The 16,084-nt window shown below is 38.4% G+C and overlaps 1 protein-coding gene across 1 annotated transcript in view; it reads left to right on the forward strand.

The window, feature by feature from the left end:
• LOC138957261 (adhesion G-protein coupled receptor V1-like) overlaps positions 1 to 16,084 on the forward strand; it is a 230,200-nt gene that overhangs the window by 41,904 nt on the left and 172,212 nt on the right. The window contains exon 28 of the mRNA XM_070328430.1: positions 1,781 to 1,882. Within this exon, the coding sequence (XP_070184531.1) occupies positions 1,781 to 1,882 (102 nt within the window). The remainder of the gene's footprint in view (positions 1 to 1,780; positions 1,883 to 16,084) is intronic.

Consider the following 16,084-nt stretch of genomic DNA (forward strand, 5'->3'; position numbering starts at 1 on the left):
TCGAAACGAGGGTCGTGGTGTATGTGCGTGCGTGTGTGCGTGCGTGCGTGTGTGTGTGTGTGTGTGTGTGTAGAGCGATTCAGACTAAACTACTGGACCGATCTTTATGAAATTTGACATGAGAGTTCCTGGGTATGAAATCCCCGAACGTTTTTTTCATTTTTTTGATAAATGTCTTTGATGACGTCATATCCGGCTTTTCGTGAAAGTTGAGGCGGCACTGTCACGCCCTCATTTTTCAACCAAATTGGTTCAAATTTTGGTCAAGTAATCTTCGACGAAGCCCGGGGTTCGGTATTGCATTTCAGCTTGGTGGCTTAAAAATTAATTAATGACTTTGGTCATTAAAAATTGGAAAATTGTAAAAAAAAAAGAAAAATTTATAAAACGATCCAAATTTACGTTTATCTTATTCTCCATCATTTGCTGATTCCAAAAACATATAAATATGTTATATTCGGATTAAAAACAAGCTCTGAAAATTAAATATATAAAAATTATTATCAAAATTAAATTGTCCAAATCAATTTAAAAACACTTTCATCTTATTCCTTGTCGGTTCCTGATTCCAAAAACATATAGATATGATATGTTTGGATTAAAAACACGCTCAGAAAGTTAAAACAAAGAGAGGTACAGAAAAGCGTGCTATCCTTCTTAGCGCAACTACTACCCCGCTTTTCTTGTCAATTTCACTGCCTTTGCCATGAGCGGTGGCCTGACGATGCTACGAGTAAAATGGCATTGCGTTCAGTTTCATTCTGTGAGTTCGACAGCTACTTGACTAAATATTGTATTTTCGCCTTACGCGACTTGTTTTTTCTTTTCTTGGTTGTTTTAAATGTTTGTTCTGCACCCAATGCCTCCTCTTCTGCTTAATGTCTGTGTTCTTTAAATTGTTCATACACAAAAGCCCAAATTCCCATTTGAACAATACCATTTTTTTCTCCATTCTTCCCACAATCTAATATTTGGTAGTTGTTTTTTCCCCCATTTGGATTTCAATGCCATCCTTGGGCCAGCTAGGGTCTATGTCTATGTGGATTATAATTGTTTAAAGCAGAATTGCTTGCAGCATACAGCTATATACTTATATATGGGGATGCGATGGCTGCGCAGGGGTAAGTGGGAAAGCATAAGGGTACATTCAATTGGAACTAAGACCACACCCACTTTTGATGCAAACGCCGCAAATGTCTTCTTTCTTGTCAAACATCAATGTATGCTTGAATCATAAAATTCTTAGAAAACCAAGTACACATTTGTATCAAGGAACTTCTCCTTTATCTGTTCATGAACTTATTTGTAGATTATATTGAACAAAAGCCTTGACATAGGAGCACAGTATAGATGTTAAATTTGCATTGACAATAGTACAGCAGTTATGTGACATGATATAAACTAGCCATGCGCTAAAACTTATTTCGGAGCAGGGGAGTGATAGGAGTAAGGCTAGGGATGGTTCTTACATGCTTCATCACAGCTATATTGTGACAAAAAGTCTTGTCTGTTCTATCTTTCATAGGCAAAAAAAAAAATAGGTCTGTTTACGGTAACCCGACCGACCCTATTTTTTTCGCGCGACCCTAGACTTTTTTTGGCATTTGGGGAAAAAAAGAAAAAAAAAGAGAAAAAAAATCTTGTTTTTTTTGCAAAATAACGTAAAAATATGGTTTTTTGGAGGGAAAAAAAATCCCGACCTACCGACCCTATTGTTTTGGCCTATGTTACCGTAAACAGACTTTTTTTTTTTGTTGCCATATGTTGTGTTTTATTCCAGGGTTCTGCAGGTAGACTGAACTTTGACAATGAGCAGAACTTTGGCTTTGTGAACGTCACGGTCAGAGACAACTCTGTGCCAGAAGGAGAGAAAACTTTCCAGGTGAGAGAATGAAAGGAGTGGTGTTTCAGTGAAATGAGGTGATTACGATATGGTATTTATACAGTGTAACCTCCCTCTTAATCCCCCCCCCCCCCCAATTTACAACTTCCCCCTTTTTAAGACCTTGATTTTTTAAAGATGGAGGCTTGTTCATAGCCTCAGGGCGGGGATGTAGCTCAGTCGGTAGCGCGCTGGATTTGTATCCAGTTGGCCGCTGTCAGCGTGAGTTCGTCCCCACGTTCGGCGAGAGATTTATTTCTCAGAGTCAACTTTGTGTGCAGACTCTCCTCGGTGTCCGAACACCCCCGTGTGTACACGCAAGCACAAGAACAAGTGCGCACGAAAAAGATCCTGTAATCCATGTCAGAGTTCGGTGGGTTATAGAAACACGAAAATACCCAGCATGCTTCCTCCGAAAACGGCGTATGGCTGCCTAAATGGCGGGGTAAAAAAACGGTCATACACGTAAAATTCCACTTGTGCAAAAAACCCACGAGTGTACGTGGGAGTTTCAGCCCACGAACGCAGAAGAAGAAGAAAGAAGAAGTTCATAGCCTCTATAAATTTACCTCCATTTTTACACTCCCTTCTTTTTAAGACCTGATTTTCACACATTTTTTTAGGTGTTGAAGGGGGTTCCACTGTACTTGTACAACTCAAACTACTCTCTTTGTCTTTGTGTCTTTGTTGGAAGCTGTGTTTTTTGTCTGTCAAACAGCATGAGTACCGTATTTTCCGGGTTACAAGGCGCTACAATAAAAAAAATTGTAATCCAGTCACCCATTGGGCGCAGGGGGCCGATAGGGCGCACCAAAATTGAAAAAGTATACCGATAGCAAACGTCGAAGAATGAAAATAAGCCGCACATCAAAGGAAGAATACAGAGTGGAAATATATGAGAGAAAGGGAGAATGTACGTTCTGGCTCACCGATTCCGACAGACCCTAAATATTAACGCAAAATAGGCTTCTGGACTAAACTTTTACTAAAATGAAACATGCGACAAAATCAGAAAAATACTGCATAAATCCATACAAAAAAAAATATAGTAAAGTAAGGTTGTTTTGAACCAATGCCGGGTCTGTCGGAATCAGTAACCCAGAACGTACATTCCCCCTTTCTCTCTGTGCAACGCTAAATTTAGTTTCCATTGAAATATTAACTAGTTGCAGCCAGCGTGCGTATTGATCCAATCTGCCCGTACGGTCGGCTAGCCATAACTACCGTATTGATCTGGTAAAAACAAACAGCAAGCTTGTCTTCTATACTGATTCCTCCAATGGCAAGACAAGATTAAATCATGTGATAGCAACAGTTACGTCACGTCCGCCCACCACTTGGTATTGATTGTAACATAGCCTGGTGATTTTGCCATTTCATTCCGGAATCGGATGCCGTGCAGTTGTGTTTTCTGTGAGAGAAGTGTTTTTACTGTCACTATATTTGCTAAATATTTATGTCTCAAGATAGCATTTCTGAAGAATTAGAGAGAGAAATTCTTGAATCACAAGTTGCTCATCAAAATCTATTAGATTTTTCAACACAGTCATCAACTTTAATTTTACATTCACCAACTATGGTTTTACCGGAATCATTGAGTGAATGGAATTCTGAGCAGTTTTTAACTATTGAAGAGCACCTCAGTTACCTCAACAATTTTGTTGAAGTATTATCGCAAATGAAAAATGAAGGGCCATCTCAGAGTGGAAAACTACCTAAATTTCCTTCACGCCCAAAACGGAAACTTTCAGATTTGTATGGAGGAAAACCAAAGAAAACCAAAACAACAATGACGTTCAATGAACTCCACGAATATTTAAAGTCAAAAATTGTTGATGTAAGCATGAAAGTTAGGAAGGAAGTGTTCTTTTTTAATCCGGAAGATATCACATCATCAGCAAGTGCCATTGAAAAGTTAGTTGAGGGATATAGACACATACAAAGACAGGAGGCAACTTCAATGGGCTTCAATTTGCAATATGGAATGGTTCTAGAAATCGCATTTAAGTTTTATGAAGCAGAACAAGGCATTCATAATGAGACCTGGGATGGCTGGTTGGAAAGAAACGTTAAAATTTCTTCTACGTATGCACGGAGATTGAGGGAGATTGCCCGTTTACTATTTCCATACAGAGCCAAATTCAGCACAGTTGGGATGTCTTTTTATGAAGTCTTCAACATGAGAAAAGAACTCAAAACCATGTTTGAAAAGAATGAGGATATCAGGCTTTATTGGGCTGAGAAAGTGACGTCAATGGTTCCAAATATACATCAACAGCAATCACAAGAGTAGGCTGCAATCAGGTCACGCAACTGCCAGTTGCGCCAAAATAGGTCAACACCCTGCTTCGCGATTGGGCTGAGAAAGTGACGTCAATGGTTCCAAATATACATCAACAGCAATCAGGTCACGCAACTGCCAGTTGCGCCAAAATAGGTCAACACCCTGCTTCGCGATTGGGCTGAGAAAGTGACGTCAATGGTTCCAAATATACATCAACAGCAATCAGGTCACGCAACTGCCAGTTGCGCCAAAATAGGTCAACACCCTGCTTCGCGATTGGGCTGAGAAAGTGACGTCAATGGTTCCAAATATACATCAACAGCAATCACAAGAGTAGGAAAAAAGAGTTAGAGCTAACACTGCAATCAGGTCACGCAACTGCCAGTTGCGCCAAAATAGGTCAACACCCTGCTTCGCTTCGCTTCGCTTCGCTTCAAAGGCTGCCTTCGGGCGGCCGCCGAGTGCACTTTATGCAAATGACTTGTTTATTGATTCAAGCTTTGACAAGTGTACTTGGTGGCTGCTTTGAAACTCAACAAAGCCCACTCCCCCTTTCACACAAACACTTCCCAAACGCAAGCAACTTCCTCTCCCCCGCTGCAGTCAAAACAAAGCTGTCATAGCGGGTTTTCCCGATTGACAAAAATTCTTATTACACACTCAGACTATTTGGAGCCGCATCCGTTTGTTCTCCAGTGTCCAATTGCATAAGAATATTCTGGTGATGAATAAACGCGCTTTGTGTCATTAGCATCTAAAGATTTCTTGTTTACAATAGTTGTGTTGATCTGATGAAGCGCGGAACTGATCTTAGGGTTGTCATGGTGAAACACTCGCTTCTGAAACAGTGCTTCCTTGTAGTTATCATGCGATATGCTCGACTTTACAACCTGTTTGCTTACACCCTTTGCTTTTTTAACCACCCCTTTCTCACTTGCAACACTGTACATCTTTGCACGCAATCCAACATACTCCTTAATTATCTTCCCATTCATTTCATCTTTCATCTTTCCAATAACCTTCTTGTTAACATTTGAGTGCAATGGTGATTCTTTAGGGTAGTCGCAAGTGTCATAAAAAGAATCTTTTCCTTTTACTGCAGGACTTTCAGCTTCTAGATCTTTGTAAATGTCATCCGCTGGAATGTCAAGTAAGAATGAATCTGTGTCTGTGTAAAGTACTCTCGATTTGGGATATCTTGGTTTCAAATAATCATACAAAAACTCAAGCATCAACAGTTTTGACAACTCTAGCACAGTAAAGCCTATGAATACTGGTTTGTCAAGCTTGACTACAAGTTTTTTCATTAAGATACCATACAGCTGTTCATGAAAGTATTTAAAGTCTTGATACTGTGGTTTGGATGTCAGCTTGATGGCCTCATTTTCTCTTGTAACAAGTCTAACATCCTTTCTCTTGTGTGGGTTTTCCATTGTCTTACCAAAGCAACTGTTGTTCATCAGTTTAAAAAAGTCTTTCTCTGATGCATCAGCGGCTTTGGTTCTCAGTTCTGTGTTTTTCATGATGTAAGGTTTCATAAACTGTTCTTGATCAAATAAAATTATACGATGAACAGCCTTCAAAATTAATCCATGTCTAATGTAAAACTGTAACAGTCTGTAGTGACACACATACTTCTTTTTGTGAAACAGATTGGGCACCAGCTTTGGAGGTTCTCTTGGGTTTACTTTTAACCTCTCAGCCGCTAAAGGATAATCATTATGTAGATCATGAAGTGATAGTGGATAGTCTAAGTCAACTTCTAGTATCCATCCCTTTCGACTGTCTGGGCCTGCTTTTAATATTGTCAGCACAACACATTGTGAAAATGGTCCTGAATAGATCTTAAAGTTCCGAAGTGGAAGCGTCTGACACATTGCCCAACCATACAAATTGTTTGCATCTAGATACATGATGTAATTAGAAGGTTTCATAGGATCAAAGTCGTCCAAGTATTTGTTGTTGGCTTTGCAGTAATTGTGTGAAGCCATACTGATTCCTCCACGTAGTCCATTTTCAATCATCTGAAGTGTAGGAAGATCTGATAGCAAGTCAATCTTTACTCCTGTAAATCTAAGAAATGCATCCCAGCTCATGCCTGGTGCAGATATGTAATGTGAAGGATCTAGATTGTAGTGCTTCATACATGTTCTTCTGTAATTCTCAAATATATCTGCAAGTAAACAAACATCAGCCAACAAATATTGATCATGATAATCACCCATTGTATTACATCCTAATTTATTCCATGCAGTCTTAGCGTGTTCATAGTCTTCGTCACTTATACCTTTACCCTTCAGCCGTGAGAAGTAAGCATCCTTTGGTGGTAACTCATCTTCATCAAACCTCTCCCACGAATCCATGTATTCATATGGATAGACTCCCTTTCTAACTAAGTCACTGTCAAAGTACTTACATGTGATTGGGAAAGCAGTTAGTGATGAAGATAAAGACTCAAGTGTTCCCATCAGATGTTGAGCAGAATCGTAGAAGTGTAAACTATTCAGAGTAAAGGCCATGTACTTTTCTGAAGACTGCGCAATGCATCTTGCTTTGTATTCATCAGTTACTGCCTGCATGATCAGATGTGAATCATAACCGCGCAAGTTATGGAAGAAGATTGGAAGCTTCCAAGTCTTAGGATCAAACTTTAATTGTAGATTACATTTGCTGTGTGCTGCTCCTCGGAACTGCCCACTTACATGATCATGATCTCTTACTATTGGATTGTCTGTGTTTGGTGTTAGACTTTGTTCGCATATCCAACACTGTGTGGTAGAGTTAAACTGTTCTTGGTCTTCAGGTTTCATAACAATGTCTGAAAGATTCAGTTGTTTGGAGCAGTCATTTCGCACTTGGTTCATTTGCTGTAAGAAGTTCTTTGCTGCATTAGGTCCTCTGTACAATTGCGGTTTAGAATGTTTACCATCTGAACTAACAACAATAAATGCATATGAACAGACTTGATGATTACTTAGAGTTACTGTTTTAGGTAGGTCTTTTGGTAAAGGTCCTTCATATGGCACAATGATAGATTCAAAGTCAGCATAAACAACATAAGGACTTTTCTGTAGTTTGCATACATTCTTAAAATACACTTTGCTGTCTGGCGGTGGTGTTGTTAACTTCACAACCGCATCATCAACGCTCTTACAATGTTGCTTGTGTATAAGTGCTGCATGAATTGATGGAATACGCAAGAGACATCGCCTACAAAAGTCTTGTTTACTATTGTGATTGCTTGTGCTCGCCATCAGTCTACTCATTGTACGAATCAAAGTGTAATGATATGTTACACCATCAGTCATTAGTAACATGTCAACATGGTTAGTATCACAATCACCAATCGTTGGTGAGTTCTTTGATATTCTGACTGGTTTCAGTTCATCTTCTTCATCCCACGTGTAAACATTTACGGTGATGGGTTTGTTTTGCTGTTCAAATTTGTCAATGCTTGTAATGCTGACAGGAAATTCAATACCAGTAAAGTTTAGTTTATTTCTGTATGCATGATAGTTAGACACTCTTTCTGCATTTTTCTTTACACTGTACAGTCTTGCCAGAACACACCACATAAAACATTTGTCATCATCATTCTTTATGTTCAGCACAGCACGTTTTTTGACAAGAGCAGGAGGTAAAGGTATGTAACTTCTACCTCTGATGGGGGCAAATTTACTTAGCTTCAATTCTATTTTTATAATTTCACCTTCTGACCATCCGGATCCTTTCATCTTTGCATCCTCTGCAGCTTGCTCAAACCGTTTCATCATTTCATCTGCCCAGTTTCCATTCAATTCTGCCATAGAATTAAGTGCTAGTTGTCTGGTTGAAACATGAACTTCTAGCACCTCATCACTGACTGTTTTGTATTTTATTAAACTGACTATCTGCACTTTTACTGGAGGTTCAATCAACAAATTGTTTGGAATTTGTTCAATGGCGTCTTGCACACTGGACTGCACATTTTGAGGATCCGTTACTTGTAATTCAACGGTGTCAAATACTGTCGATAAAGATTCTAATACAGAGTCTTCCATCGCTGTGAGTTTGATTTTATAACTCAAAATAAAAATATAAATTAAAAAAATGAAGTTGCTTAGAATTCTTTCTCAGAGCTTCCATTTTTGTTAACACTATAAAATCTGAAATAAAAAATCATTTAACATTTGTACCACGTGGAACTAATTGTAATTCCTCTTTTACAAAGGCTCTTTGCGGTGCTGGTTCTCTCAAGTAATATATAGGTGGATTTGTCTCTACTACTCTCTTGATTTCATGAATGTCAATACTCCAGATTGGATCCGTTGCACGCTTCCTGCTGTCACCCTCAGCTTCACCGGGTGCATATAAATATCTGACTTTCTGATTGAAAGGTAGTAATGCCACTGGTGTTGTTGACTTTGGAGCAACAGGTATTGTTTTCTGTTTGATTGCATCAACTGGTCTTAACCCTGTAGCTTTAAATACCTCCAGATTCATTGCTCTAAGTACTGATGGTAATCTTTTGACCCATTCAGTGTTACGCAATTTACTTTCTGTGTCCAAAAATTCCTGATGGTACTGATATGAAAACAGTTTTTCTGCCAACTGTTTGTTAAAGCTCTCAACAATAGCCTGTGACCTGTGGTTTCCTGGAATACCTCTCTTCACTGTAACATGATGTTTTAACAGAAGCTGGTTGACAGCTCCTTTAAACTCCTTACCATCATCGCACTGAATCATTCTGGGATACTTTAGTGGTCCACGTCTGTAAATTTCTTGCAGGGCAACAGCTGTAGCTATAGCACTTTTCTCTGTCAACGGTTCAGCATCTTTGTATCTTGTTGCAACATCAACTACAGTCAGTGCATACTTATATTTCTTCCTTCTGACTGTGTCGTGCGGTAAATACAGCAGGTCTATTTGATGAGTGTCATTCGGTTTAATGTTAACAAAGTGTGGTCGTGTAATTTTTCTTGGTGCAGGTAAATAGATCTGCCAAACTGCCTGCTTTGACAACCATTTCTTTGCTGTATCTTGAGAAACACCTGCTGCGTCACTGAGCTTGTCAATAGCAGTTCTTCCTTTCCAGTATCCTTTTGGGGAATAATATATTTTAGATAACAAAGCATCACTCATGGTTTTTTAAATGACAGAATATTAAGATTTGACAGCACGCGCAATAAAGTAAACAACAGCCATACCAATAACAATGAAAACAATCTCGCCCACCTTCTGCTCTTCTGAAGGCTGATAAAAGTCACCCAGTTTTGGAGGAGCACTTGTCTTCATTTTCTTTCCAGTTACAAGATAGTATTCTTGAATGGCTGCATCAACATTGGCAAAGGTTTTGTTTGCATGTCCTTGCTGCCTGAGTTTATCATTCATAAAGTCTAACTGCGCAATTCGTTTCTTCTCGTATTCATCCTGTGCTTTCGCCAGTTGTTCCATGGCTTTGTTGTGCCTTTCCCTCTCTTCACCATTTTGCAGTTTAGAAAACAAATAGTTGCTGCCAGAAAATGCAAGCGCATTTACAATCGCACCTCCCACCATCATAACCAAGCTAGCCATTTTATTGTCTTACATGTTTATATTTTCTGGAATAATTCCTTGCTTCACCAGGAAGTCTTTTGTTGCAAAGGAAGCTGTCACAACACCAATTAGTTTAGCACCGTCTTCGAAGTCTAACTTTCCCAAGTCGGCTGGTTTCATTCTGAGGAGACTTTTACCCAGCATTGTGTAACCTACACTCAAGCCTCCAATCACTGCAGCGTGATAAACTAGATTAACTATTGTCTTTTCAGAACTCATTTTTATGTTATCAAAATTAAAATATTAAAATTATTCCATATGAAATGAATCCACTGCAGGTACTACTGTGGGCTTTTTTATTGTTTGTACTGCTTTGTTTGTTGGTTTTGGTGTTTCTGATTTTGGTGTTTCTGACACTTTATATTTGCCTTGCCAAAGTTTGTAAAGCAAGTATCCACCTCCTCCAACAACAGCTGCTACAGCTACTTTTCTGTATGATAGAAATGAAGATTTTAATTCTTGATCAGTTTGTGTGACCTTAGTCACTTCAGGAATGTTTGGTGTCTGCTCAACTTCAGACATAATGTTCTGCTTTGCCTTTTGATTTAACTTTTTTTGTCTGTTCCATTCGGCTAGTTTTTTTCCTGCTTCTACTCTACCAGGTTTCTTTGTCACTGTGTTCACTTCTGGTATTTTCGTCTGCTCCACTGTCTGCTTCAACTGATCTGTCATCTTTTTTATTCTGAAAATTAATGTGTTTGAAAGTAATTAATCCAGCAACAAATGGTACTAATAAAGCACCAAATCGATAATACAGGCCACAGGCAAGAGATTCGAGGGACTTGGAAACAACAGGGTCATGAGTTAGATCATGTGTTAAGTCTTCCTCCGAGTCGAGAGGTGTAAAATGTCCAAAAATCTTTGTGTACAAACCTATAACAGTCTGTCCAATACTTCTAACCATCTTAGAACCAAGCACTGATTCATACCGTCCATGATACTTTTCTATATCTTCTGAGGAAAGATGTTGTACTTCTTCCACAGTTAACTGCCGCCCAAGGTAGTGTTTTGTTTTTCCACAAACAGCAAGTGAATACAATCTTTCTTTTTTATCAGGTATAGTCCTACTGTCACAGATTTCAATATCTGTAGCAGTCTGCATCAGCAATTCATCACAGTTCATTTTATTTTGATGCAGAATAAAATTAAAATCTAGTAATTAAACTTGAGTAAGAACTTAGGTAGGAACTTAACAAGAACTTAGGTAGGAACTTGAGTAAGAACTTGGGTAGGAACTTAACAAGAACTTGAGTAAGAACTTGGTAAGAACTTAGTAAGAACTTGACAAGAACTTAGGTAGGAACTTGAGTAAGAACTTAGGTAGGAACTTAACAAGAACTTAACAAGAACTTGAGTAAGAACTTAGTAAGAACTTGAGTAAGAACTTGACAAGAACTTGAGTAAGAAATTGACAAGAACTTGGTAAGAACTTGAGTAAGAACTTGACAAGAACTTAGCAAGGATTTCTACAAACATACATACTGAACTGGTTGATCAGTTTTTAAAACCAGTTTCGAGTGCTTAGAAGATTTCAGATTATTCTTTATTCTTTCTCTCTCCTGTTTGTTTTCAATGACATCATTTTCTCGAAGACACTCTTCAAAACTGTCACGGTCCTTTGAATAGAACAATGTTATTGTTTTGAGTTGCTCTCTAAAGTCTTTCAGAACTGCATTGTATTTTTGTGTTAATATCCAAACTGATATTAATGCATGTCGTCCACTGAATGCAAGCTTTGCTAGTGCACTTTTCTTTCTAACAATGTCACGTTCTGCTGCACAGTCATCAATAATAAACAGTGTTGGCGTGTTCTGAAAAAGATCGAAATAATGCTCCAAGCAAACATTTAGACGATCAGAAGGATTTACAATAAATATATTTTGATCAGACCATATGAATTTTCTCTCCTTGTATGTTCTGTTATGCTTTATGGTTGGACAGAATATGACTATGTGTTCAAAGTGATTTATGTAAACAGTCTGTAATAAATCCAAAACATATCTTGTTTTGCCGCAACCTGTTGCCCCACAAATCAAAGAACAGTGTGGATCTTTTGGAAGAAAATCTAGATACTTCATTTTAACACGTTCAATAAACAATATCCTGTAATCTGCTTTCAGAGATGTTTAACTGCGCATCTGACACAACAAACACGTAGATCTTAACTGATTTACTACTACTCCCTACTTCCTTTTCAATTTGTATTGTGATTCCTTCTGATCCGTTTTCAATTCGCCTTCCACTTCCATGCAGTTTGTTGTCGTCAGTTGTTCTGAGATCCAGCCATAACGCATATTTATTTGTCAAGAAATCTTCTACGCCAACACCGTGTAAATGTAGATCTTTAGCCACAAGATCAGATGTTGGGTCTTTCAATCTTCCTCCAGTAAAGTACTTTCTTGCTTCATCATAGTGTTGGTATGGCAGCATGCCAGATGCAAATATTTGGTTTGGCTGCCCTTCAATTGTGCAATATACTCTATTGATTAGTGGATTGTAAAACTTTTCTATTTGCCTTTCATATGAATCTTTTGGTTCCTCAAACAACATAAGTATTCCCTTCATTGACCTAGCTGGTGTATTCAAGTTAATGTTCCAGATTGGATCAGCCTGGCTTTTTGAAAGTGTACTGTGATTCAACACTCTTTCATAATAGATAGGCAGCTTAGAACTGTACTGATTTTCTATAAGTCTAGCCAGTTCAGGATGGTTTACAACATCAAACTCTAAAGAAATTCCAGACACCTTATACTTTGCTTCCGGGTCTTCTGAAAGCATAACACGATCATAACTATTGAAAGTCAGGTCGTATGACAGCCTGTCACGCAATGCTCCTTGATAGAAGGGAGGATGTGAATTTATGAGTTCAAAGTCAAGTGGAATACAAAATTTGTTTCCAAAAGCAACATTGACAGCGTTATCTTTTTTGTTGTCAGCTTTATCTCCGGCTCCTATTCTAACTTTTATCCCATTGTCTGACTGAATCCCTTGAAACACTCTGTTTTTCTTTTCATTGTCAGTTAACCAATTATCTGCGTAAACTAAAAAAACATCTGCATTATTCAATGACATCACTTCCCGCCCTTCCAGTTTGACAGTAATCTTCCTCACAATTGCTCTTCCTACATTATAAGCCAAAGTCCTATTTGCATCTGAGCCAGATTCTAATTCTAATTTGAATGATAGTCTTACAGTGCCTGGTACAATAACATCGTTCTTACCCAGATTAGGAAACCTAACAGTAAGTATTTCATTCTGATCAATAGTAGAAGGATTATTTGTGACTATAACTGTTTGCCTTATTCCTTTTACCCCGAGAGGTTCTTTCAGCCTTCTGTAAGGATCAAGAACAGAACCGAACGATTGTGCCATCTTTTTTTATTTTCAAAATAAAAAATAAGTTACAAATGGCAGAAGGTGGATTTGAAGATTTATTTGAGCCAGCGGACGACATGAGCGAAGCAATCCCTTTGGTTCCCTACCATCATTCACTGCATTATGAGGTGGCACGACATGAACTTCTGGAAGGTAAAGTTAGAGATTTCTACAAAAGTTTAGGAGAAGAACCTGATGTTTTAGATCCAAACCAGTTCAAAATGGAAGCAAATCATTTATATACAACTAGCGATAAAGGAGAAAAAGTCCAACTTACATATAAATCTAATCCTGCTAAGTTTCTATCAAAAGTTTCACTAAAACAAAAACTTACTGCTAATCGACTTAGGCAATTAGATATTGTGCCTAGCACACGGTCATCACCTTCCCATGTTGTTTCCTTACTTCAAAAAGCAGAACTAGGACTACCAACTGCTACTCAAATAGAATCTGTTCCATTGCAAGATCTTAATAAACTTGCAGATGAGGCTGATCAACTTATACAAGAGATAGAGACTTCTTTTTCTGAGGAAACTTCACTGAAGACTCCACATGAACTATTACCTATGAGAGAAATAGAAGCCCTTAATCAATCACTACAAACCATCAGAGGTGAAATAGCAAATAATCTGTCAAAACTAGGTCAGCTGGATGAAGATATAAACAAAGAGAAACAAAAACTTGCTGATGCTGATGATTTGAACCTAGAACAAGAAGTAAAAAACAGAATTTCTAAGCGTTTAAAAGATTTGCAGGAGGAGAAAGCCATAAGGTTAGAAGTTCTAAGTAACAATAGAGAACAACTGAGAACACAGGTCAGCAGAATAAAAAATACAATTCAAAGAATCCTTTACGAAGACACAACTCTTGCTGAAAGAATTAGAACGCTTTTCAGAGAGCAGGGAATCACAATAGCTAGTATACTAACTGCGTTAGGATTTGCAATAAGCACATTAGTGTTAACACTCACAGGTGGCACTGTCACACCTCCACCTCCACCTCCACCTTCACCTCCATCTGATCCGGGATGGGTAAAGAAACAACTCAAACACATTGCAGAACTATTAAAGAAACTAGCAGCAAAAGCTTTGGATGCACTTCCAGGAATCATTGGTTCAATTGTTAGCTGGCTGTTATCTTTTGCAGGTAAAGTTGTTGGTTTCATGGCTGAACATCTCTGGACTCTAATAGTTTTAATTGCAGGTGTTCTGCTAACGAGAATAAAGCAAAAGTAAGCCTACACCCACTCCACCAATTACTAGAGCAGTCTTCTGCGATTCATGATCATCACTAATACTAACAGCTTGATCATCCCTAGTGACAGAATGATCTTCACCTGCAGCGTGATCTTCACTTGTCACGCTTTGTTTCTGTTCATTGTGATATGGCTGCAGCATCGTTCTGATTTCTGAATTCAGTTCTTCACCCTTTCCAAGCGGCTGGGTGTCACTAGCAATAATGATTTCATTGTTATAATTTGTTATTGTTCCAATCTGCAGCTGGAGATCAGAAGGTAACATGTAAAGGCCGTTACCAACAGCAAAGTCAACTTTTGATCTTGCATAACGGAGAGAGTCTTGATACCTTTTGATGCTGGAAGGCAGATCAACTGCAGAGTTTATGACATCTTCTAAATTTGATAACAACTGTTTCTGTGCACCAAACCCTGTGCTTGTTCTCATTATGTTTGATCGTGTCTGTGCCTGCGAGCCTAGCAAGCACCACGCATATGTTCGGATAGATTCATTGATCCTTTCAACACCTGATCCAGTGAAACCTTTGCCGGTGTCTAATATAAAAGTAGTCCATGCATTGTGGTGCTGTTGTTCTATTGATCCTAACTGTACCTGCACATTTGAAGAAAAAGATGTATGACCTGGCCAGTAATCAAAATTATACCTCCTGTGGACACCCCATAAATATAGTGTTCCCATGCCATGGTTTTTGTCTTGCTTTTGCCTAAAGTCGGTCTTAAAATCTATATTGAATTCATTGCAGAGACGCTCATACACTTTCATGTTTATCCTATTGTTGAATGGGTTCCAGCTCTTTTCATGCGGCATTGGTGCCTGAAGTTCAGACAAGATTCTCCTGCACTGATAGTAAACGTGAAATGTGTACACACACTTTGTCAGTAAGTTTGAATTATTCATGTGGTCTGCATAGGACACTCCACATCCTGTGGTTGCACAGAATATTGCAAAGTTTAACTGATTCTGATAGAACTGAATTGGGTGAGAGTTCCACATCTTTGGAACACTATCATTTTTGATTGGGGGATTTAGGTAAGAATGGAATGGGTCAGGCACTTTAACGCGAATGGATTGTGTTTCTGTTACAGCAAAGTCCAACTCATGGAAAGAAATAGTCTTTGGATTGTAATATGGTCCAGTTTTGTATTTAACGTCTTTGTTGAATTTATACTGACTCATTTTTGTTGTTGAATAAAAAATGTTTATCACACTAACAAATGTGAAGACTAGTGTGCCAGTTAAACTTGCAAACCCTATCAACAATCAAAATGGAGGAATGAAAGTTGCACTGCATGAAATTATGTACAAGGTTACTTGGTATAATATCAGTAAAAAAAAGGCTAACAACTGGGTTAGAATTAATGGTAAAACACATTCTGTAGAAGATGGTTACTATGACTTCTGCACTTTAGAGAAAGAATTGTTTGCTCCAGTAGGTATTACAGCGAGTTTAAATCATGCAAGTCTCATTGCTACTCTTACTATGCCCAAAACTAGAGAAGTAAACGTTGAGTTTCCAACCAAACTCCTTGATATGCTTGGAATTACAAATTTATACAAGGGAACACGTCCCATTGACATGGATGTTAACAGTGTACTGTTTGTTCACATGAGAGAGCTTAACACATCCTATAATCTGTTTAATGATCAGCGTTCTGATCTGCTTAGGATTCTTCCACCGAGTGATGCCTCTTTTTGTAAAATGCACGTGCCAAC

Source organism: Littorina saxatilis, linkage group LG1, assembly GCF_037325665.1.
Source record: "Littorina saxatilis isolate snail1 linkage group LG1, US_GU_Lsax_2.0, whole genome shotgun sequence".
Taxonomy (NCBI): Eukaryota; Metazoa; Mollusca; class Gastropoda; order Littorinimorpha; family Littorinidae; genus Littorina; species Littorina saxatilis.